Consider the following 25,535-nt stretch of genomic DNA (forward strand, 5'->3'; position numbering starts at 1 on the left):
GTTTGTAACTGCAGATAACAGGAGGAGGATCATGACTTACATCTTTCCCAGGAACACCAGGTTTGCCAGGTAATCCATCCAAACCTGCCTCGCCCTAAAATGGAAACAAGTGTACAAGAAAGCATGTGTAAAGTATTGCTAAAGACAATTTAAGTTTAAATAATAATTCTGGCTATATTATATAAATAAATGCTAGTTTTTGTACTCCACTGATATTAAATAAAAGTGATTTATAAGGTTGTGAAAACGTTTATGTTTACTAATCCAAAAACCCAATGTCTGGTGTGTTTTTTGTTGTGAAGTATGTTACATTTCCAGTTTATTTGCAACAAATAAAAGTTTGGTATAGTTAGCATGTGCAGCTATAGCTATGGCTTATAGACAGATAGAGGCAAGAAACTTAAATGTCATCAACAGAAAATCCAAGTAAAAAGACCTGTCAGAAGTGAATGAAATGGAAAAATGTATCAAAAAACAAGACTGAAGGGTCGACAGCCAAGCTAGTAGACTAGCTCTGTGATGCGCTGCACTGAGGCACAGCGTTCTCCTTAACACATCCACGACAGTGGTGCTTTGAGCTAAATGCTAATGTCAGCATGCTAACACGCACACAATGACAATGTTAACGGCAGGTATATGTGTTTACCATTGACAGTCACTATCTTGGTTTAGTATGTTAGCATGCTAACATTTGCTAATTAGCACTAAATACAAAGTGCAGCTGAGGCTGATGGGAATGTCATTGGTTCTGCAGGTATTTGGTCATAAACGTATTAAGCCAGGTGAAATTATGACCTAATGGCGGCACTAGATGAAAAGTCAGAGACCACTAAAGTTGTTACAGTTCATCCTGTGGGCGACATGAATGTCTATACACAATTTCATGGCAATCCATCCAGTTGAGATATTTCTGTCTGGACCAAAGTGGTGGACTGACTGGCCCGCATCACCATCCCCAGAGCTTAGCATGGCTAGTAGAGAGCAGATTTTTAAGCAGCCCAAAACACATCCCTGGCAAGTACTTTTCCAGTTTTCACCAACAGGAAACTGCTTACTGACCTCTAAACCTGGCATCGGCATGTTTGAATGGAGCTTCAGTATACCTAGAACCTGCTACACGCCCTCATGCCATATGGCAAAGTAATCAATGTACTGATTCCATGTTTATACGGACCCCTTGAAAAAGTTGTTTAAATTTATTTTTTTAAATGTTGACATCTTAGCATGACACAAAAGTAATTTTTACAACTGTTTCTTACATCTTCATGCTGTGGTTACTCGATCTGTTACTTGTAGTATCACTCAAATCATGATCACAAAAACATCTTGACAACTTGACTTCAATTGGAAACTATTGAGATGCTGGGAGATAACCTTTCATTGATTTATGTGCAGTCTGAACTGCATTCTAACATCATTGTGATGGCAAAAGGAGGAAGGTATTAGCAGCTCAGAGGAAACTTCAGACATCAACAGAGCTTTAGTAGGCCTGAATGAGCTGCTTTAGAGCCAAACGCCCTCACAGAATCCCAGACAGGAAGTGTGGCGAGTGAATCAAGGAAGCCACATCTGTTTGCACAATTACGCCCCTCAGTTCTCTGTTCCTCTGAGAAGAATGGTCTCTCTCAGAAGTTAACCCTGTCGTCAGGATTTGAAGTATGAACTCTATTCTGTACAGGTTCAAACTAACATCATGGTTCAAATCCCAGGACATGCTGGTAAAACATGGACAGTGAAAATAAATGAGTAACTTTCTCTTGTTCTTCAGAAACTACTATTTCGATCAAGTGCTCTTGAGCAAGATGCTGAACCCCTATCTGCTGCAGTAGAGCTATAAGGCCAACACTAACAGCTGGAGCAGGCAGCTCCCATAAAGGAATACTGTAACTGTGTGAATGTGACACATGGTGATCTGTTTACATTCAACAATTCAAATTTGATGTCTTATATCAAGGAACTGGTACAGTATTACTTACCCTGGCTCCTGAAGTTCCTTTTTCACCTTTTATACCCGATTCACCCTACAACAAAACACAGCAACCTCAATATCAGTTTTTAACCAATCATTTTTAAACCAAGTGCATTCAGACTATACTCACAGTGACGCCTTTTGGTCCTGGCACGCCAGGAATTCCTGCATCCCCTTGAATTCCCTATATGATATAAATTGAACAACATTATATTCGTGGGCTTTATTGACTTGAGACTCAAAGGTTGCCACTGTTACTGACTCAGCAATAAACTGTAGGCCAACTGGTGGACTGCTGAGTCAGAGCTGAATCAATGTGAGACATTTCACTGACCAACTAAGAAACCTGAACCCCCAAAAAAGAAACAGCTTTCCCATCTGAATGATACACCACAGTGGGCCTGCAGTTGTGCTATAAAATAGATGTTGGCCTGACTGATATTTGAAGCCATAACTTTAAAATGTTTACACAGAACCTATTTGAAGCTGTTAAGACGGTATTACTGAAAACCTCCTTTTTGGTCTTAATCAGGTTTATCACAAAAACTGCTGCTTTAATCAGTACTGTCAGCTGGATTTTGAAAGCTTAGTTTTATGACTGAATGAAAAAAATGAATGTAATTTGGCCTCTTTACAGTGCTCTGGAGTAAAATATCACTTTGTTATGTGTGCAGCATCAACTACTGATGGGTTAATCAGATCATTCACTAATGTATTGTAAAGAATACGTGACTGAATAGGCATTTTTCACGAAAGACATTTTGACATGTCACAGAGGAAAAGCACAGGTGTAAATAATAAAATTAATGATTGCTGAATTCCATTTGGCTCAGTGTCACACTGTCATCGTTAATGTTATTGATAGCACCTGTGCTTTTCTTGCTTCTGCTGCTGTGAAAGTTCAGGCTAACAGCTTGCTGGCAAAAATGTTTTGTCATCACTTAAATGCTTTATCATTATTATTATTATTATTATTATTTTAACTATTTAGAAGCAGATAATATTAACATATTAATGAATATTATATTTATAATATAAAAAATGAATAGTGGAGTATTTATAAAACCACATTCCACAAAACATGTTGCCACATATACTGCAGATTAGGCGCCATATTTGCAAAGCTAACAATGGTAAAGCAACTGTCAAAATTAGGTGATAGGCTTCTATTTGAGTGTTCACCTCCTTACACACAAATATTTCAGTTACTTTATTTATTTTGAGTTATGGCAATTTCACATCACATCTTAACTGTAATACTATATTCCAGGTCAAAAGTTAGTAGGTGAGCTCTATTTTCTTATAGCCTTTTACATGCATCTACAGTCTCTACCCTGTACCATGAAAGTGGCATTTCACTGATGCAGTATTCCCTGTGTTGTATCAAAAGGGGGCAATCCAGTCCTGGGTCGAGCAGCCTGTCACAGTCCATTGGCCAAACCTGAGCCAGAACCCCTCCCTCCTCCCCCTTCTGGCTCTTTCACCAGCTGCTGCTTCATCCAAGGGAAGGTCAACCAAACTGCCCCCTTTTTTCACAGGAAATCGATAACAGGCTGAGAGGTAATTGTCCAGAAAAACGTATGTACGCCCATTTAACAGAACAAGTGCGTCTCTGAGATCAGTGCCAACACCAGAATGACTAAAGATATCTTGTTTTTTTTTTCTTTTTTACCCACATCAACATTATTTTAAAATCCTTCAAAAATGAGCTAAATGCATGTGCACTGGCTCATGAATGGATTAAAAATGGGAAGACCACATTCGCACACCTTTGGCCCATCTGCACCTGGCAGCCCCGGATCACCAGCCCGTCCTTCTCCTCCCTATTTACAAAAAAACATAAAGATGAAAACATACACATTTGCAAAGTGTCTATAAATCCAGATCAACATATCAAAAAATGTATTTCTTACTTTGTCTCCTTTGTCTCCAGGTAAGCCATCAATTCCTGGCACACCACCAAGTCCCTGTCAAATGATTGGAAACACATAATTAATACCAGTATGTGAACTTTTAAGATTAAACATATTAAAGGAATCCTCCACATGTCCAGGTTCACAAGAGCCACACCTTCTCTCCTTTTTGTCCCGGAGCACCTGTCAACCCTATACTGCCTGTATCACCCTGTAAACAGAAGGCAAGTATTTACTTTGACTGTGCTGTAATACGTAAGCATGCAGGATGGCCGGTAATACGGGCGACGATGGCGTGCCGTCAGAATATCAACCTGGTAGCATCACAGAACATGGTTTAGTACATGGTGGTTGGAGGATTAGTGTAGAACAAAGTACATATGTTAGATATGAACTGACATGATTAATCGAACAATGGAGCATACAGTAACACAGACATTTGGACAAAAGACAGAAGTTAACATTGCGCACAGAACACAAAGAGTTACACAAGTCAAGATACACAAAAACACATACAAACTTTTGAGTAAATGTTTGGGAGCCAGAATATGCTAACAGCTGTCAACAGCTTCCCCGAGACCCGCTATGGTCTGGTCGCACATCCAACCAAAGACTCAAGGAACAATGGCTTTCCATTGTCCTCAGAGTGTTGCACTTTTGGTTTGTACACTGATGTCATATGCTATGCCAAGGAATCCCTTGGAATTGGAGAGCTGGACTAAGTGAAAAGTAATGGCTGTTAAATTACACAGTACCATGAGGTCTTGCCCACCGCAAGACTTCCCTCTGCTTCATAAACCACTTTACAAGTCACAGAAGGTTGCCTTTAATTATTTTAGGAGCTTATATCATTTTAACGCACGTCATTTCTTTCATCACAGTGATTAGGAGAAAGGCCTCTGCTCTGCTGCGCCCTACAACGACAAAGACATTATCTATAACAACACTGCTACACTGGGAATTGTCTGTTCTTGTCGGTTAAAGATGCAATTAGAGGCATTCAAAGCCGGATGAATTCACTTTCACCCCATGCAACTCGATGACCGACATAGCCATTTTTAACCACAGCTTGAAGTCGGCTTACGTCATGTTTTTGCATCAGCTTTAGAAAAGTTTACAACAACAAATTGCAGCCTTCTCTGGGAGAAAGTGAAGACAGATGCTTGTGCAGAAAGTAAGAAATAGAAAAGCAACAGGGATGCTCTGCATTAAAGTTTGATTTAATGCAGTTTTATCAAACCAGCAAGTTTTCCAGCAGCAAGAACTGAAAATAAATTTGTCATGAAATGAGTTCAGCTGTCTGTCTGACTTACTGACGTTAAAATAAGAAGGCTCCCTACTGTTTTCTTTTAACCAGAGACAACAGAGTTATATACTAGGTACACCTGTATTATGCAAAAGAATTTACAGATGCATTCTCAAAACTATCGCAGCCAAAGTAGATACCACAAGTGAAAAGACCATGTCTCGTCTTCCAGACCTCTTGTGGCCATTTTAAGTTTCCCTCTCTGGAAGCTTGAATGATGCATGCCGAGGATTTTGTCTCAAGGAATAAATTATACTCTGAGACTCTCAGCTGGCACTGCCAAGCAGTACAGAGGCTGTGATTTGAAGTGAGTGGGCGTCTGCGTAGGCCTGCCCTCTCTGCTACACATCCTCTGTGGTAACCTGTCCTGTAATTCTGACAATAACAGATACGAGCATTTTCCTAGCCACTCCCTGACAGAAAAGAGGTCAAACGTATGATAACATATAAAAGAAAGACGTGAAACAAAAGATAGGAAAAAAGAAAGATATCAAATATTTTAAAAGAAAGAAATTAGAAAATTGTGTCTAAGATTTACATGCATATAAAATATGCACAGAGACAAACATGATGCTCATGCAGCATCAGGAAGAGCAGGTTTACTTACCTTCTCACCTCTGTCGCCTTTGACAGAGATTACTTTGCCCTGCAAATAATTCATCGATAAGGATCAATTATTATCGAGGCAGGAAGAAAAGCAGATGAGATAATAGCTGGAAGGCATGCAATCTGAAATGATAGTATATGTATGATAGTATATCTACTGTACAGTAACAACAAAGCTTTGAAAACTATCACTATCATAACAGCACTAAACACGATGAGCTGAACCTCAATCAATGAGCTGTTATCTCTCCATTAAAAGGAAAGCTACACTTGTAAATGTGCACACTTTAAATTTCCATACAGTTTCTCCTTTTTCTCCTCTGATTCCTGGCGGTCCAAAGGCACCCTTAGGGCCAGTGTCACCCTGAAAACACAGGCATGTTCACACAATAAAAAAGTAGAACGAACAACTCCGGAACATAATGAAACTGTAGTCTTTTGTCACACCCAAACTTGTACTTAAAAGGCAATGGTAGATGACCTTTTCACCCTTAGGACCTGCAACACCGGGTGCACCGATCTCTCCCTGCGAGAAATGAAAATACAGACGTCTTTCGAAAGCCATTAAAGAAAGGATTCCCACTCATCTGGGGAACTAGTAGACAGGGACAAAGTCTGGTAGAATCAGGTGGCTTTACCTTCACTCCTGCAGGGCAGGAGCAGTTCACTTGAGGGCCTCTTTGTTGCTCCACAACAGTAGGTGTTGGAGTGGGGATCTCCACAGGGGGGACCTCTGTCACAACTTTCTTAGGGCACTGAAATGACATGATTTATGCCATAAGCAACGGTCAAACCAAAAAAAAAGTTGTAGCAGTAGTGGTGTCAGGAGTATCTGATGAGCATTAAACCACTCTGGCTTGACAAAAAATGGCTTTCTGACGATGTTGTGGAAGTTATCAGTGTGTCCTAGCAGCTGATTTTTTTTCAAAAATTTGGGAAATACACTTCCTCGCTTTCATGCCGAGAGTTAGATGAGAAGATCAATACCGCTCTAATGACTTTGCATTAAGTATGCAGCTCAGCTTAGCATTTAGCTTATCTTGGTAATTAGCTTAGCTTAAGATAAAGACTGGAAGCAAGGAAAAACAGCTATACTTAGCCTGTCCAAAGTTCAAAAATACACCTTCCAACACTCTAAAGTTCACAATCTAACATGAAAAACCTTTAATTACAGGGGGAGGTACATGCTGTAACTATTCCTTGGTGAACAGCGGCTAGACGCAGTGACTTCCTGGACTCTTGTCTTCACCATGAGGCAGTGTTGCCAGCTATTATCAATGGAAAGTAGCTAAAGCCTGCTCAAAAAGATGACATCACACACTAATTTGTAACTACTGTCATAATACAACTACTGTATTCAAATATATCAAAGTAAAATAAAAATAAAGTTTAAATAAAAGTTTAAATAAAATCAAGTCAAACTAAACGTAAGAGATATTAACTAGCTTTATCATTAGCCATTATTGTTTTTCAAGTTGCTGTTGTCACATCAATACGCATCTATATCTACCTCTAAATTCAAAACCTATTATGTTGACTGTATAAACTGTGCAATCACGAACAGAGAGGATCCAGACACTGGAATAAACTCTTGTAAACGCTTGAAAACTCTGTGTATTCAGAGAGAAGATAAAACTTTAATAGTCAAAAACAAAAGAGAAGGAGCTCCCAGACCTCTGGTGGCCATGGGGAAACTATGGGGATCAGTGACTGGTCGTTAGGTATGCACATTCACAGCTTATTCACATTTCTGTCTGGCTTCTGATTGGTGGACTCAGCATGCTTCTGCTCTCCCTTATTCACTGAACACAGTCAGTCCAGAGAGCCGCAGGCACAGGAGAGCACATTTACTGAGAAATAAAGAGTTGCAAAGTGGGAGGAACAATTTCGGATGTCCCTGGTTCCGGAAGTAAATGTCCCATTCTTTTTCCCCATGGACAATATTACGTGACTCACAGTTGGAGCACTTGGATCAGCATAAAACTTTCCCAGTTATCAGTACAAAAGATTTAGAACTCCATTCCAAAATATCTGGTTCTTTGATAAAAAGTCAAAGGTACAAGGTGCATAAAAACTTCAAGGTAGACGTTAACTACATCCAATCACCGAGCTTAAAATTTTGGAACGTGTGCCGCTAATGACAGGTGGAAGCTAGAGATTACGGTGCTGAGACAACTGAAAACACAATCTGCAGCTTAAATCAATTCACTTTTAAATTCTTGGTCAATTGTGGGTGAATTCAGCAACTATGGCGCTGTGTTTTGTTCTCTACTGTAACAACGAAGCCACTTTGAATTCGCTACCACTCTGATTTGTGCCTCTGACTGGCCTCTTCTTCTCCATGGTAACGGCGGCCGAGGCTTATGGGTATTGTAGTATTTAGACCTGTCCGCCATGCCAAAATTACAAACAGAACATGATTTCTCTGAATTCTCTGTTACATCATCAGAGCTTCAGTGTTAAGTGACATTGAGAACATCATTTAAAGAAAAGATTTAAATGGGAATACAGATTGGAGAAAAACACTTGCGTAACCAGCGACTCCTCCCACTTGGCAACTCAACTGGCGACTCTCCTCAAGCTGGAGAAGTTCAGGTCTGCCCAAAAAGTTACTAAAAGGGTCTTAAAAGTCCCCAAATCTAGTGAGAAGAAGTTGGCACCACTGCCGTGAGGTTGCTAGCCAGCCTGCAGAGACTCCGGACATGTTTTTTAAAATGTCAAACTATGCCTTTAAATGTAAGACTGACAAACAACTGCTCAGACAAATATACAGTAAGTGGTTGATTTATGTGCTCTTGTGACTGGGAACTCACAATTTGGTGACTGATACAGCTGATTAGTTTTGTTTTTCAGCTTAGCTGCTTAGCTAGCAGCTAACCATCACATGTGATCACACCTGATTAGCTCTGAAGTAGCCTATAATAATAGTCAGTTGCTTTAGAAAATTAGCCTAGTGACATGTTAGCTACAGTCAGTAACAAAGCCAAAACCTGAACGTTCATGTTAACCTAGCGGTGTGTTTTCAAGCTAAAAATCAGTGTGAGTGTTTCAACTTAAGTGTTTAAACTAGCTTGGGATGAAGACAAGACAGCCTACTGTGTTAAAGTAACCTGCAATTAGAAACAAATCTATTTATCGGATTCTTTTTTGCAATCTGCAGAATTATTATATACGTATTAGTACATTTGTAGACAGCCAAATCTTTAATGAATCTCACTGGTCGAGCAAGATATGGCAGGAGATTTTTGACACTGCCTACAATACTCACAGGTCCATTGGGTAGATCACAGCAGGTTTCCAGCTCTGCATGCTTGGAATCACAGTAAATCATCATCCTCTGGAGGTCAAACTGCGTGGACACAGACAGACAATTGATGAACAGAACAGTCTCGAGAAAATAACCTTGTCTCACACACACAATATCTCCAGAGTGGAGGATATTGGGAAATTTAAAATGTACCACTTCCTCTAATGCTTAATTTCACTACATGGGTATATTAAACTACCACACATGCAGGTAAAGACTCACATCAATTGGAACACTGTCATACAGCCTCTTCCCAATCACTGTCTTTCCCTGGATATCAATGTCCTCCCTGTCTTCAATTGGCAAAGTCTGGATGTGTTTGCAGTCCAGGTACAGAGACACAGACTTGGCTTCCACGCTGAGGGCAATCTTGTGCCAGTTGCGATCAAACAGGTTGTCAACTTCAGGGTTCTTGAACACAGCTCTGACAGCATCTTTTGTCAGGCCGACAGCGTTGTACTCCACCGCCTTGTTCTCACCGTCCAGGCGGATGGACACCTGACATGTCAGAGGCAGGATAATGTTAACGTCAGTCAAGTTTAGAAATGTTGTTGTTAATATAAGATTTGGGGGACATATAACAGTTTTAGAAAAAAGTTAAACCTGCTTTAAGACGAAGAATTGCATAATACAATGACAGATTTCTATGTTTTACGCCCAATAATAGTCAGTGAGCTATTCTAATTTGACCATATATAATTGGCCAAATCCAGACACATTTATTACTATTTACATTTGGCTGACCCACCTGTGGGATTCCATATTTGTCAAAAACTTGCCAGAGGTACCAATCTTCACGTCTTGAGGTTTTCCTGAATTTGAATGTCGTCACAAAGGCATATTCATCGGGCAACCCCTGAGGAAACACATCTCTGCAGAGGAAATGCACATAGTTATTGCTAACGTAAACTGTGCTTTATTTTTACTTGATTGGCTTTGCTACATATTTTGATTATGAACAAAATATTTGCATACAGTATTATATTTTAACATCCACCGTAAGAAATGCTGATAAATCTGATATATGTTCTCATCTTGGCAAGAAAGCAAATGAGCATATTTCCCAAAATGCTGAACTATTCCTTTAAACAAGGCTAAATTACACAACTTGGCAAAGCTGGCAACTGATCTGGGGCCCCAGACCCCCAAAGCCCCAAATTCACTGCATGTCAATTGATTTTAGATATAATTTGATGATTGCAGATTTGTTAGGGAATTTGCACCACTGGAGTACAATATCATTATTACCTGCAATTCTTGTCTATTACAGTTGTGGGCAATATTGTGCCCAACATTAAATGTTGCCCTGGGATTCCCTAACAGGTTACTCTGGCCACGACTTCAGGTCACATCTTTACTAAATATTTAGAAGTATATGTAATGTGCACTGTATTGTTTGCAGTATAACAGGATAGCCACTTACTCTGTTTGCTGTACAATGGGCATGGTGCCAAGGCGGACATAAGAACTTTGGCCTTCGTCATCTCTGGTTCCAAGAATATCTCTCACATTGAAGTACTCCATCAGGTTGAACCCTGCAGCAACACAGTAAATAGCCTTGTTGGACTCAAGACAGTCTCTCACACACATAAATAAGCACACAGGGTTCTTGAGTTGTGAGGTTGAGTTGTGGTTTTGTCAGATTTCTCGGGGTATACTGAGGTTTAATTGGGTCAGTCCCACCACACCCTGCAGCCGCTGCGTTTGTGGCTTTTTGGGGAAAGATTAAAATCACAGTATTACTGAATAACTGGAAAATAGAGCCCTTTGTTGGCCATTCGACATTTGTTAGTTTTGCTGCCAGAGGAAAGTATATAGTTGTCATCGCTGGTAAGGCCCTCGTGTGAGTCTGAGAGTGTGTGCACGTGCGTGTATGTTGCCCTGCAGCGTATGATTTGAAGTGGTGTAACCACAGATCATATTTAGGTGGTTTCGAAAGGACACTCCCATGTACAACAAACAAGAGCTGTAGCTATGGTAATGCCAGCCAGATGAGAGCTTGAACAGCACTAATGCTGCCAGTTTGTCCAGCAGATCTCATTTAAAGATGGTGGTTATGTTGTGTGGACTGAGCTCTTCTGAACGCATTCTGCGCTATTAGCGAGCCAACAGGATGAGGACAACATGGCCATATTCCTGCATGGCCTTAGTAATGCAGCAAAATCTATGAGATGTACGGTTTCCGGTGGGAATATCAACACTAACAGTGCACTAATCTTCCAAAGAGGAAACCGGAACATTAAGGTGGTAATGTGAGAGTCTGGAAAAAGCTTAGTGAATGTCATTAGAAATAGCCTGGAAACAGGTGGTTAAGACACACAGACTGCCCCTGTGCCATTAGCAACAGAGTAAAAAATAACATTAAAAACAAGAGCCGTTTCTCAGATGCACTGTTAGGGATAACAGATTACTATGCACTCAGATTACTTCCTACATTCAGCACAGGGAGTTTCTCTGAGCTGATTGTAAGACCTTTGACCTTTTTAGGGGGACATAAACTTCCATTCATTTTGGAAGCCATTTATTCACTTTTATCTTTAACAGTTACCTCTGCTATTCAGTAGACGGTGCTGTCTCTGCTTTGGCTAAAGTACATTAAAACCAGTTTGCCTTGGGTTTCTCATTTTTTTGTTGTTTGTGTCATCCATTTATTGTCAGTGTGGAAATTAAGCAGAGTTTTGCAATGCAGCCTATATGACTGATCTTGTATGAAGGTACTTTTGTGTCTTTATTATGCAATCAAAAAATAGATTTGAGAGCAAAACTATCAACACTGCAATCAAATTTTTTTTATTGCAAGTAAAATGAATTTGTGATTTAAAATGTATTAATGAAAATCCAAAAGTTTTGCTTTTGAAACCGCAAGTTTTGCGTTTGAAACAAAAAGCTTTGCTTGCTGTTAGCTGACTCTCGTGGGCGGGACCTACGCTGAAAGATGTAAGACACATCCCGATTGGCCAGCCTCGAACAGAGTGACAGCTTGGCAACATCCACAGTTAGCAGACAACAGACGGAGTTCTGCTCCCGCTCCGTCTTGGAGAGAAGACAGAAAATCAGCGCACAGGTATGTTTACACATAACTTCCGTCTTAGTGAGAACAAGAATGTTGTGTTTGAGCTGGTGCACGTCGACTGCTTTTGTTTAACAATCTGTGATATTGTAATGGGTTAAAAAAAATCCATATTATTTTGTCCGCCTGTAGCTGCTAGCGTAGCTCAATAAGCTAGTCACTACCGTTATGCTGTGCATGTAGCTACTAGTTAACTGGACTGTTTAGGTTCAACGATCTAACGTTAGTTAATTCTATATTTGTGACGTGCTGTATTATTTTATCAGCCTGTAGCCAGCTTAACGATAGTTAATGTTAGTCATTTCCTCGTCTTAGGTGATTTTAATAATAGCGGCAGACCCGTGACCTGTCAGATCTGTGTGGAGCGATGAAGAGACTGTAACCTTCCTCACGTTAATACAAACAAGTCACATTTCCATCGTGTTTTCTACATTGTTTTTTTCACTCAGTTCGGCCATCTTGTTGCGCCCTCTTATAATGGACAATTGGCGCCACCGACTGCTTATCTTGATGCACCAATTCCTAATAATCCCATTACAGTAGTGGATGAAAGCAAAGCATTCATTCACATTATCTTTTGCCGATTTGTGGCCCACCAACCGAAATTACCTTTGGGAATATGGCTTTATGGTTACTTAGCTTTCTAAGTATGGGAATGTGTAGTGACACGGTATTATTGATGTTACTGGTGAGAGATAAAATATTACTTAACGTTACCAGTAACATTATTGTCCTGCAGTATTGTACAGCTTGTGCATGACCAGAATCAATTGTTAATAACATTTATGCTTTGCTCTGTATGATCAGATTACAATGTTATGGATCTTTAATATAAGTACATTATGATTTTAAAAATGATCTATGAAATTTCATGTAGTCCCAGTTTTATGTCTTTACTGTAGATTGTTTTTCAAGCTGGCAAAGAGCCTATTCAGTTAAATGTATCATCGTCTACCTGTGCAGCAGGCAAAGTTTTATACATCCGTCTTGTGGCCATGCTGTTTCAGAGTGCCCATTACAGCTTGATGGAGGTACCACCCACTATGGCCTGCACAAGCACTCTACAAACATGGCATCGGCCACGGACACAGGCAACTTTGTGCAACATTGCGTAAAACACTATGACAATAACTGATATATTAAAGAAAGACATTACTACTATCATGGCTGCTTGTTTGTATCATTCTCAAGGGATCTGTGCCAAGCTTCACTTGGTGGTGAAGAAACCAAAGCCATCTGCTAGGAGCGTATGTAAATCAAAGCTCTATCAAACATACACAGGTAATGGTCACTATTTGCAGCCAGAAAACAATAGGCCTGATTACTGATTACTGGGCCATCTTGAAACTATTAGGTCAGTTTCAGGTGAAACTAGCTATTAACAGATACTCAGGCAGATTCCCTCCTGAGGGCAGGGCTTATGTAACTCAGAGTAGCTTAAATTTCCAGTTCCCGTCCAATTTTTTCACAATTGAGAATGACTTCCGGATGGGAGCCGAAACGTCTTGATTCTGAAAACAGTGTCCAGATGACTACGACCGAAACCTTTTCTACAATGGTCACTATTATTGTACACTATGTCATACTGTTGTGTATTGTTGTATGTTACCAATTTGAACTTTTAAGAGAAGTGTGGAAGGACAATGAATTTAATACCTGTACTTGTAACATTTATCATATCCATCAGTGTTGTCCCTTGGGGAAAAACTAAAACGCCTCAGACCCCAACTGCTAATATGCTCTGTGCTGCATGGCTTGTCTGAGCTTTTAGCGGTTGACTCCAGGTTTTGACCTGCGCCGCGAGGTTCACCACTGGCCATTTCAAACACCCAGATGCCCCAGCGTTCCCCAAACTCCCTGTGGATGGTGCCAAATTTTCCATTGCAGTACACTTTGTCCCAAACCTCCACCAGTTCTTCCATTTGGAGAGCCTGAATGTCACACAGGAGATTGCAGCTACGAAAGAGGAGGGCACACAAGAGCAGTCTCAGTGTCCATTAAGGAAAGAAATGCACCAGCCCAGAGTAACAGCCAGTTTGTTCTATGAGGTTTGCCATGTGCGAGGGAGTACAACAAACTAGTGCAATGAAAAGGGGCCTTGAGCGTGAACCTGAGGTGCTGGAACAATACTCAAAACTGTTCAATGTAAATGTCTCACCCTGTGGCTTTGTCATACATCCCAATGCTCCTCACTTTGGTGCCAGCCCAGATGCAAAGGTGCATGACCCTAATGTAGCTCCTAGTTTTAGGCTTGCAGAACTTAAAAGCCCAGACATCTGTAACATTTCTGAAGCGGGGCATGTCAAATGCGTGAAAGGCCAATCAAAACCGAAAAGAAATCATAAATTCTACTAGCAGGTTCAAGGTCAATTGGCAATAACTGGATTGAGCTGGTGCGATTTCATTACTGACACTGAGGAGGACATAACAGCTGAAAGTGTCTGGAGGGATAATGAAACGATGACAGATGAAAGAAAAGGGGGCCCTTTACTGTCTTGGTACATGTATGGATGTGCGTCTCCAGACAGCTAAATGGTAACTGGAACACCAGTAACTGTCTCCTATACTTGTCAGATGTCTTACCTGTATATCTAGGAGCCTATATGTGTAAATATTTATAAATGTAATAAATTCCAAGAGACGTGTTTTGCGTATTTTAGGAAAATGGATTATTGTCATTGGAACTGGTCTTGTTAAACAATGTAGAAATAAATATTAAAACTATTATTTTATAATATATATGAGTGACTGTTCTTATATATATATAAGAATATATATAATATATATATACACTAATTGTTACTGTTACTGTCTTACTGCAGAACTACATATAAGACAGTTGTAAACAAATGGGAAATGCACTTGGCCTGATGAGCATCAAGCTCACTGTAGTTACATTAACCCACAGTTGATCATCATATCAATCAACACATTATATCAAACATGAATTCATACTTTTTGTGTTTCTAAGGTCAGTGTTGGAAGAAGTACTCAAAACCTTGACTTAAGTAAGAGTAGAAATACCATAGTCTAACAATACTCAAGTAAAAGTCCTGACTTGGAAATTTAGTTATTAAGTACAGAAGCATTATCAGAAAAATTGACTTTAAGTATCAAAAGTAAAAGTACTCAGTATGCAGAATGGCACCTTTTAAAAATTTTATTTTATTATAGAATATTATATTATTCTGTTTTTATCACTAACAAATCAGAATCAGAATCAGAAATACTTTATTGATCCCCGAGGGGAAACTCTTTTGTTACAGCTGCTCACTATCACGTCAGTGCACACAGGAATCTCTAAGCAAATCAAAATATAATACACTATAATACAGGTAAGATACATTAAGTACAAAGTGGATATAAAGTATAAAATTATTTACTTGTAAGTAATACATGTAAGAATATTTTAATGTTGTAATTCATCAATGTGGAGCCAATTTTAGATACTTTGTATACCACTGGGTAGATTAGTAGCACAGTACTGCATCATATCATATCATGTTTTGTGTCAAATGAATTTAGTGGAATAAAAAGTACAATATTTGCCTCTGAAATGTATGGAAGTACATTGGAAGTACCTGAGTAAATGTACTTAGTTACATCCCACCACTGTCTAAAGGATCATTCATTAGTGGCTACAACATTTAACAATAACACATTCATACTCTATGCAACAGGTATGTGGCCTTCCAAATCACGTGGTCGCTGAAAGTTGGTCATCAAGCAGGAGTTGGTCCACAGCTGGCTGACTGTCAGTTAGAAGAAGAGTGTTGTCCCAGATATGATACTCTTTCACTCTTCTGATTGCTCGTTCAACAAGAATTCGATGCCGATATCGATATCTTTGCTGAACTGTGCTGTGGTTTTAAGGGGCGGTATGATCAGCTTTGCCCCACGGTCAGCCAGCAGAGTTGGTCATCAAGATAAGCAGTCGGTGGCGCCAATTGTCCATTATAAGAGGGCGCAACAAGATGGCCGAAACTGAGTGAGCGAAGTGTAACTGAGTGAAATGTGATATTTCTGTTAGTTTCGTGTATTAATGTGAGGAAGGTTACAGTCTCCTCGTCGCTCCACACAGATGTGACGGGTCACAGGTCTGCCGCTATTATTAAAATCGAAAATGCGCAAAACAGGTGGGTGGAACCCAGACAGCTCAGCTAGCGTGACACCTAAGACGAGGAAATGACTAACATTAACTATCGTTAAGCTGGCTACAGGCTGATAAAATAATACAGCCCATCACAAATATAGAATTAACTAACGTTAGATTGTTGAACCTAAACAGTCCAGTTAACTAGTAGCTACATGCACAGCGTAACGGTACTGACTAGCTTATTGAGCTATGCTAGCAGCTACAGGCGGACAAAATAATATGGATTTTTTTTTAACCCATTACAATATCACAGATCGTTAAACAAAAGCAGTCGACGTGCACCAGCTCAAACACAACATTCTTGTTCTCACTAAGACGGAAGTTATGTGTAAACATACCTGTGCGCTGATTTTCTGTCTTCTCTCCAAGACGGAGCGGGAGCAGAACTCCGTCTGTTGTCTGCTAACTGTGGATGTTGCCAAGCTGTCACTCTGTTCGAGGCTGGCCAATCGGGATGTGTCTTACATCTTTCAGTGTAGGTCCCGCCCACGAGAGTTAGCTAACAGCAAGCAAAGCTTTTTGTTTCAAACGCAAAACTTGCGGTTTCAAAAGCAAAACTTTTGGATTTTCATTAATACATTTTAAATCACAAATGAATTTTACTTGCAATAAAAACAATTTTGATTGCAGTGTCGATAGTTTTGCTCTCAAATCTATTTTTTGATTGCTTAATAAAGACACAAAAGTACCCTCATAATCTCATAACAAGAGCTGTCAAGCCTAAAATTTGGACTAAACTAATGTTTGTCTAACTAGGATAAAGATGAAAGATTAATACTGAACTTTGTCTTTCAATTTTAACTTTATTCTTTTTTTACTTAAATTTTCATTTCCTGTTTTTTTATATGTTAGCTTTTATAGCATTACCACATTCTTGCTTTGTGGCAAGACATTAGACTAAGCCATAGAGACTATAGTCTCAATCAGGATAACTAGCATATCTGACAGCGTTGGAGCAGACAGACCCATTATTCGCTGTGGCCTCTAATGTTACCTGTGTAGTCTTGAAGTTTCCACTTTTCCCACGTTTAAAAACCAAAGGACACACTCATTCTTGCAAAAACACATCTCAAGCAGAATACATGCAGCTAATTGAAAAAAGGCTATTGAATTCTGCTGAGAGAAGTCTAATGTAAAAGGACTTGGATTACTTTTGAATCAGAGCAGAAGTATAGCATTCATACAATGACCAGTGATAACACATAAGCAAGTAAGAAGGTCAAGCGAATGTTTTCTAATGCTCAGCTCTATCTTTGGAGCATTGGTGATGCCATACAAAAGTGATGTTTTGCTGCTAATCAGTCTCGCTGAAGGGTTGCTCGAGGAAGCCATGCAGCTGTGAGTTTTGCTGGCCTTGATTCTCTCTGTCACCATGCTTGCATCGTGCACATTCGCTCCCCGCGCTGTTTCTGTGGCTGTTCGCGGGCCATCTCAGCACAGAGCTGTAATTTGGACTGGCAGTGGATAGCGTATAATCAACCCAAAAAGTTATTTTGGACAGCCAAAAACGACCAATGGGGTGATCTGCGGGAAAAGCCAGATGAGTTCACTGACTGGGAAAGGCAAACGCATACACACAGCATTCTTTTGATCAGTGCAGATGGCAACATTTGTGCAGTAGATAGTGAGCGCAGAGCCGCAAAGACACTCTGCAGCCTCTTGTGTGCTCAGTGCCCCGAGGGGTCAGACTAGACAGCCCATGACAAATACAAGTCTGACTGAAACCACAGATCTCTTGGATGTCAAATCATAATCAGTGGCAAATAGTCTTGACATTTCTCACGGTGAATTACACTCTTTCTGCACCCGCGTAGAGAGCATTTGTTGTGTAATTATAAGTGGGAGCCTACAGGAGCTGCTGCCGTAGTGACAATAAATACTGTGTTTGTCTAGTACTTCTCTGTATGTAGAGAAAACCTCTATGTGCTTAGCCACAATCTGAGAAAACATGTACTTTACTCAAGTAAGTTTGACAATGTATGTCTTAAAGATAGGCCACAGTTACAGACTTACTGCATTTTGGAAAACCCCGGATATCTTTGTCATGTCAGGAAGGTGCAGGTTTGGGCTCTTAGATCTGATTATGACACACCTGTCTGTGCTATTAGTAGGTAGAGAAAAGCAACAATCGTCCTCCAATCGTACTTTCTCTCACTGTGCCAACATCTAAAGTAAAATGAAAACTACATTCTTTCTGGGGAACTGCTGTGGCCACTTCATGTACTCCTGGTAGTGCTTCCATCCATTTCTAATTAGTGATCTTACACCATGACAGTAACTAAGGATTTGAAATGATTATAGTGACTAGTAGCTCATTTGTGGCGCTGGTAGCTAAATGGAAACGAAATATAAATCAGTGTAGTGTAAAGTATATTTATGGTGTATTCCACAATAACCTAGCTTTTAGTTACAGGAAGGGATTTTCTCATATAATTTGGATTTGGATTTGGATCTGACTTAGAAAGACAAACAAAACACACAACCCAAAAGGATTTATTCCAATTAGAGTGCTTACAGCACAACATGACAACGTGGTTGGTTCATCTGTTTAAGAAAACATCAGTGGGTTTCAGGGATTCATCTAAAGTTTGTTCTAATTCCTTTGTGGTTTAGAGGAAAAGGATAACCACATAATTAACACTTGCCCAATGGTGAGGATCTGATAATGTGTCTCGACAGTGGGAAATGATGCTGTCAGCTATGATCAGAAGCACACACTCCTCTACTCTACACTAGCAAATCACCCATGAAGGCTGAAATGCTGTTTAATAGAGATTTTTACAGCCTGACAAGAATACGTTTCTTAAGAAACACAGAGTACTTCGATTTTGGGGCAAAAAAAGAGTCCATCAGCTAAATCCCAGTCATTTGCTATCACTTGACCCCTTGTTTTGACACAGTTTATAGGGTATCACTGTGCCAGCCAAGCATGTTGAGAATCAAACTTTCTAAAACACAGCTTTCACCACTCTGACATATCTATTTCCATGAAGTTCAACATAGCAGGAGTCCAAACAGTCATGCCTAGTCATCTGTTTTTTCTCTTAGTGTGATGGATGTGGGTGGGAGACATAGACAGGAACTCAGATCCCCCAAAAGACACTTTATAACAACATCCGACCTTTCTGGATAAACGCTATTCAGGAGGTCTGAGATACCTTTAACACAGCAGCTTGGAACATATGAGTCAGGAGTGGAGGTCCTTTGTTGCTGCCCTACATGCCAGTAGACATACAGTATAGGGCTGTAAGTGAGCAAGTTGGAACTTATGAAATAAAAACATCAAATAATGGAGGACTAGTAATGGGCTTCACAAGTACTTTAAGCGCTGAACTTAAAGGAACGTATCAGTGTGTTTGCAAGTTTTCCCTCCTTAAAGGAATAGTGTGACATTTTGGGAATTACGTTAATTCGCTTTCTGGTTGAGAGTTAGAGGAGTAGATCGTGTCTGTATTGTAAATATGAAGCTACCACCAACAGCCTGTTAGCTTAGCTTAGCATAAAGACTAGAAGCAGGGGGAAACAGTTAGCTTGTATGTGTTCACAGGTCAAAAAAAAACAAGTAAAACCACAACTTGTTGTTTTTACACTTCTATTTTTGTTCGGGTTAAACAAACAAGATATTTACATGTTCATTAGTGAGCTTTTCTCAGCAAGAAAGCGAAAAGGCCTTTTTCCCCAAAATGTCAAACTTCCTTTAACTGTAAATCATGTATACTTCACATTTTGCTAACCATCTTTGAATGTATGATGCTACAACGTTGACAAAAATGAATGTAACTTGATATTCAGTGTGATTGATTACACAACTCAAGAAAGTCTGAAGGGTCTACTAATTGATTTTCATATCATATGAAAATGGATGGAAGCCAATGGCTGCCTGGAACCAGAGACAAAACACATCTATACTTCTTAAACACAGCAACTTGGTTTCCAAAATGGTTAGCTGTGATGTAAAGTGGGAAAATGCGAATTTCCAGTCTGACAGCATTTTGTTTTTGCAAGTATATTGAATTTTTATAAGACAGAAAATGAATGTGCCAGAAAAGTAGCACTTTCTGAGTCATGAATAAAACCAATTCAGTTTCCAACCAGATAGAAATAGAGGAAATTGTGAGTGAAAACTGTCTAAATCTTTGCTTAGAAAAGTACCTCTTTGTTTCTCTTCATGTAAAAAAAAACTAAATGTGGGAGTGTAGGAAATGCTTTGAAAAATAAAGAGCCGACTTTGTGGTTGGCGAGTATTGCCAGTGCTGCGTGTTGCCGTTAGAAAAGCAGCAGTTTGCACATACCTGGAACCTCTTCAAGACCATAACTGGTGCTGTTGGGCTTAAAGCGATCAGGTTGAACCTTCATGTTTGGACACAGGACATCTGAGGGGAAAGGACAATAGCTCAGTTAGACACTGTAAATCAAGATATGATGATCTTTTGAGAACACAGGGTAGGCAAAGAGAACTGTTCAAACACTTTTAGCGATAACGTTGTATCTTCCTGTTGTGTTATTGTTTTATTACAAGAAGCAGCCATTCTGAAACTTTATGAGGGGTCAGGCGAGAAAAAGGGTGTGAAGTGTTGGATTGTTTTAGGAAATGGTGATCTCATTGAAACGCAGCCTTTGGACTGATATGTGATCTGAAGAGCAGACAGACTGCCCTCCATCTCTCCGGTCTGATGTCTGGGGGAGTGGAGTGTGTGGGTGGGGGGTGGCTCTACAAGAGCAGAAGGCACATCCACAGGCCCAAGAAGCAGTAACAGTTTTATATTTCAACACACACATATTTCAGTGATGGCGATGACAGTGAGAAAGGCAACACCGTGAGGTTAAGTTTTTATTGGCAGGAGGGGTATTTTCTATTTGTGCCAAGATGCCAGCTTCTCTACTAAAGAACGCAAATATGGATCCTGTTTAGTTTATTAGATGTAAACATTGGCTCAGAGATGAGGGTGATGTTTTTAAAGGGTCAGTTCACCTAAATTACCAAAAACAACAAACATATTTTGTCACTCGCAGGTGGTGAGTTATGTTTATGGTTCTCACAGCGTTGAAAATTTACATTTAAAAAATGTAAGGTCTTCTTGTCTTTCCAGAAACAGGGTTCCACAGACCTCGCTATCAACTGTTTTTATTGGAACCATGGAAACGGTCGTAGTGAGGCCTGTGGATTTTCTGGAGTAAGTGGGACACCGCTTCTGGAAAGACACATTGCCAATTGCTGGAATCACCACTTTGGTCCAGACTGAAATATCTTAACAACTATTGGATGGATTGCCATGGAATTTGGTACAGACACCCATGTCCCCCTTAGGATGAATTTTAATAACTCTTATACTTTTCATGTAGCACCATCATCAGGTCACAATTTCACTGTCCAATACTTTGGTTTATGATCAGCCTCAGCTGTAAATGCATTTAGTGCTGCTTACCAACTGCTAGCATGCTAACAAGCTAAACTAAGATGGTGAACATGGTAAACATTATACCTGCCACATCAGCATGTTAGCAATGTGATCATGAGCAGGTTAGCACACTGATGTTAGCATTCAGCTCAATGCATTGCTGTGTCTTTCAGAGCTGCTGGCATGGCAATAGACTCTAGAGATAGAGTTCCGAATTTAATGAAATTCCTATTACCTCCCTTGGGGTGGCGTAAGAAATCTCAGAGGCTGATTTCACAAAACCTGGGCAAGAAAAATCCCCAAACTATCTGCATGTCTAGATACCACAAGAGGCAAGCGAGAAAACATGTTTTTTTTGGGTGACCCAACCCTTTACAGCTGCATTAGGCAAGGCTTTTATATAAGAATACACTCAACTTGTCAATCTAAATTAAATAGCAGGGCAACAACAGAGAAGAATGTCCCATCCCGCCTACGTCATGCTGCAGATTGGTGTATTTCCACAAATTAAATCTCAGTTCTGTCAAGACTAATCTGGACTCATCAATGATCGAAAATAACACTGATCTGTTCCCCTGCATTAATTTTACAGTTGACAAGGTGAATATGAATAAAACCTTCTCACCCATCCCACATGGCAAGATAGATTTTCATATTGTTGATTAGGTATGACAGCAAATCTGTTCAGAGGAACTTTTCATTAAACCTAATATTAGCCCAACAATTTGTCTGTGTCCTGGCTGTCAGTGCTAAATATTATCTGTGGCCGAAAATACCCCAGTAAGGCACTCCAGCTTCCCTAATAGCTCAAGTATCTGCCAAACATCAACTATCAAACCCTGCAATTTTCTTAAATCACAGCTATAAAAATCATCACGTCAGAGTGGCTTCTAACCTTTGCAGCGTTCATTATGAGGACAGTTCTGTTGACATGGCTTGTTTTTCTGTTCCATGCAAAGCCCAGAGCATGCCTAATAGGAAAATCCAAGCGGCTAATTTAACTGTCAGTATTTGCAAACTTTTTAGTAATTCTACAAGCAGCAAGTTCTCTCCATTTCACATGGTTTATTTCTAATTTCAGCTGTATAGTTTGTCCTTGTTTGTGTCTCTCATCAGTTTGTTTAGCAGTTCAATTAAAGGAGTCTTTTTTCTTCATTCTTAAAGTCTTTTGAAAGTGATAATTGAAGATCTCAGAAAAGATACTTGGTTTATATTGTTTAGAAAACCAGCGAGTCTACCAAAAATTACCATTCTGTGAATGAATGCAAGTGCGTCACTCTTTTTTAAAGACGGAGTTGTTGCACAGCCCTGAGACCTAGCATGCTAGATAGCTGAGTTACTCCCTGCACTTGTGGCCCTAAAGCTATAATTTAGGGATCCGGCTGTGAGTTAAAACGGTAGCAATGTAAAACCTGCCTTTGGAAATGAGTGTCTCGGACAGGTTCATAGTATCAGCAGAAGCTGGAGCATTACACACCTAACAACCACTTTTTTTTCTTTTCTTTTTTTTTGCAGCCAGAGACTGATAAATATTTAATTCTTACTATTAACCACGTTACCTGTCATCATTATGGCTGCAGGCATTAGATAGAGCTTTGATATTAGAGTTCTCCGCCAGTAGGGTCAGTGTGTGATCATATACGTTGGTATTCTTAAGTGAGGCCACACATACTCTGATGAATCCGTGCAGCATATAATAAGTAGTGTCCATTTATAAACATATAGATTAAAAGGTGAAAACATTTAACATGGACACCGGAGCGGCAGCTCTGGATCCACTTGAAATACTAGAGCTATAATTTTCTGGGTGAAAATAACTTGCATTGCTCAGTGAGCCAGTTGTGCTGACCACTGATATACTTGGATACTCACTTGTGGTGATTTTAGAGATTGCTGAAAGAAAACATTGGAACTTTCTTTGGTATGGAGCATTATGCTCTAAACTTGCATGTACAGCATGTTTTATAATATATAACCAACATTATTAGTTGGCAGATTGAAAATCTATGGAGTCAAGGAGCAAGGTCAAAGGTCAGTGGCTTTAAAATGAATCTCCATGCTGCCCTTGCACCAGTATCACTGTGCAAGATGATATGCCCTTCAAAAAGAATAAAGGCGTTTTAGAGCCTAAATCAACACTTTCTTCAGTGGAGTTTTGCCTTGTCATACTTGACAATTTAGAGCCAGATTAAAGTGAGAGTTGAGAGTTTGTCATTGCTCATCTGTGTGCTAAACCATGTAATCATGTCATTTCTGTTTTTGTATTTACTGTTTGTGGCTAAGACTTATGGCATCCTTTTCTTTCCTGTCTGGCTAATTTTAGACAGGAATTTCAAGCGTTGGAGTGCAAAGCATCCATCTTCTCTATGAAAACACTCACACGCAGATACTTCTCCACTTAGCTACCAGACAACATAAAGCTGTTACTTTATTTTCAAGCCTATTTTACCCAGTTAATTTGGCTATGTAAGCCTCTTTCTAAGCCTGTGTGCCTGTGTAGCAAGATTTTCTCAGCACACTAGTGGAAAAACCATTGAGGTTAGCTTAAGACAGGCTTTCCAGTGCTAAACACCTCTGCACCAAAGCAGCAGTCAAAAAGGCAGCTACACCGCAGAAATGTCTTGGTTAGAAAACTGTCATTTACAAGCCAATTTTTGCAACAGCCCCATCACACACTTCATATTCATTCAAAAAGAAGCCATGATAGCAGTGTATGCATGTGGTTGGGGTGGGGTTTTGTGGTTAGGGTCTTTCTTCCATATAGTGCTTAAAGGTTAAAATAAGAGTCTAATTTGATTAAGTGCACGTTCAGGGTGAGGCAGGCTCTACAAAGTGAGGCTTCCAGCAGAAGCCATGTAGCATGCAGTGTGAGTGATGTGTTGGCACTGAACCTGATGGCTGACTCACTCTCGCACAGCCTCTTCCTCAGTCTGCCCCTGATCTTGTCAATGGCATTAAAGTCCGTCACGTGGAAGACGTGGGCATTCTTTGGCTCGGCCGCGATCTCCTCCAGCTCCACCTTCAGCGCCTCCCCAATGCCCACAGCAAACATCCTGATGCCGGCTTTGGCAGCTGCCTTAGAGGGCTCCAGAACATAATCCTGGCTTCGGCCATCTGTGAGCAGGATGGCTACCCTCTGAATGCCTCTGGCTATGGGCCTCGCTCCATTCCGCTCCGTGAAGATGTTGTTGGTGGTGTAGCTGATAGCATCCCCTGTCATTGTATTTCCCCCCAGGTAGCGTATGTTACGGGAAGCTCGCTTCACATCTTCCAGGGTCCTGTGTCTACCCAGGTTGAACTCAGTGGTGGGTCTGTCACTGTAGCGAACCACGGCTACTCTTGTCTTGTCAAGTGCCACATCGAAAGACTCTACAAGGTTGGCCACCCATTGCCTGATCTTCTCAAAATTCTCTTTTCCAACACTGGATGAGGTATCCAGGATAAATGCCAAGTCATAGTGGACATTTTTACATCCTGTCATAAGTAAATACAGGAGGATTTAGTCACAAACAGTCAATATAAGCTCTTCCACTGGTGTTATATTAGAGTATTCAATCTTAATGGTCTTACCTGCCCTCTGTGCTTCCACTCTCTCGCCGGAAAGGGTCAAAGCCAGTATGACCAAGACCAGGGTGATCCTAAATCCCAGTCGTAATTCCATCTCAGCCTTGGTTTGGGTCTGTTTAGCTTATTACCACCATCAAGATGTCCAGTCTGTGGAAAGGTCAGTGGAAACATCAATAATTCACTATTACGTTCTCTAGCGGACACCTTCACCTACTTTGTAAATGTACAACTGAACTATAAGA

At 40.2% G+C, this 25,535-nt stretch overlaps 1 protein-coding gene across 2 annotated transcripts in view; it reads right to left on the minus strand.

Moving 5' to 3' along the window:
* Window positions 1-25,535, minus strand: part of col22a1 (collagen, type XXII, alpha 1) — a 58,407-nt gene that overhangs the window by 30,126 nt on the left and 2,746 nt on the right. The window contains exons 2-18 of one of the 2 annotated variants that reach the window (XM_044171984.1): window positions 25,297-25,440; window positions 24,634-25,200; window positions 20,620-20,700; window positions 10,525-10,636; window positions 9,850-9,973; window positions 9,324-9,599; window positions 9,063-9,143; window positions 6,433-6,549; window positions 6,276-6,320; window positions 6,096-6,158; window positions 5,796-5,834; window positions 4,040-4,093; window positions 3,883-3,936; window positions 3,739-3,792; window positions 2,100-2,153; window positions 1,977-2,021; window positions 41-94 (exon numbers count right to left, since the gene is read on the minus strand). In XM_044171984.1, the coding sequence (XP_044027919.1) occupies window positions 41-94; window positions 1,977-2,021; window positions 2,100-2,153; window positions 3,739-3,792; window positions 3,883-3,936; window positions 4,040-4,093; window positions 5,796-5,834; window positions 6,096-6,158; window positions 6,276-6,320; window positions 6,433-6,549; window positions 9,063-9,143; window positions 9,324-9,599; window positions 9,850-9,973; window positions 10,525-10,636; window positions 20,620-20,700; window positions 24,634-25,200; window positions 25,297-25,387 (1,911 nt within the window). In that variant the 5' untranslated portion in view covers window positions 25,388-25,440. The remainder of the gene's footprint in view (window positions 1-40; window positions 95-1,976; window positions 2,022-2,099; window positions 2,154-3,738; window positions 3,793-3,882; window positions 3,937-4,039; window positions 4,094-5,795; window positions 5,835-6,095; window positions 6,159-6,275; window positions 6,321-6,432; window positions 6,550-9,062; window positions 9,144-9,323; window positions 9,600-9,849; window positions 9,974-10,524; window positions 10,637-20,619; window positions 20,701-24,633; window positions 25,201-25,296; window positions 25,441-25,535) is intronic. The other variant, XM_044171985.1, reaches the window with a different exon arrangement.

This window comes from Siniperca chuatsi, linkage group LG17 (assembly GCF_020085105.1).
Source record: "Siniperca chuatsi isolate FFG_IHB_CAS linkage group LG17, ASM2008510v1, whole genome shotgun sequence".
Taxonomy (NCBI): Eukaryota; Metazoa; Chordata; class Actinopteri; order Centrarchiformes; family Sinipercidae; genus Siniperca; species Siniperca chuatsi.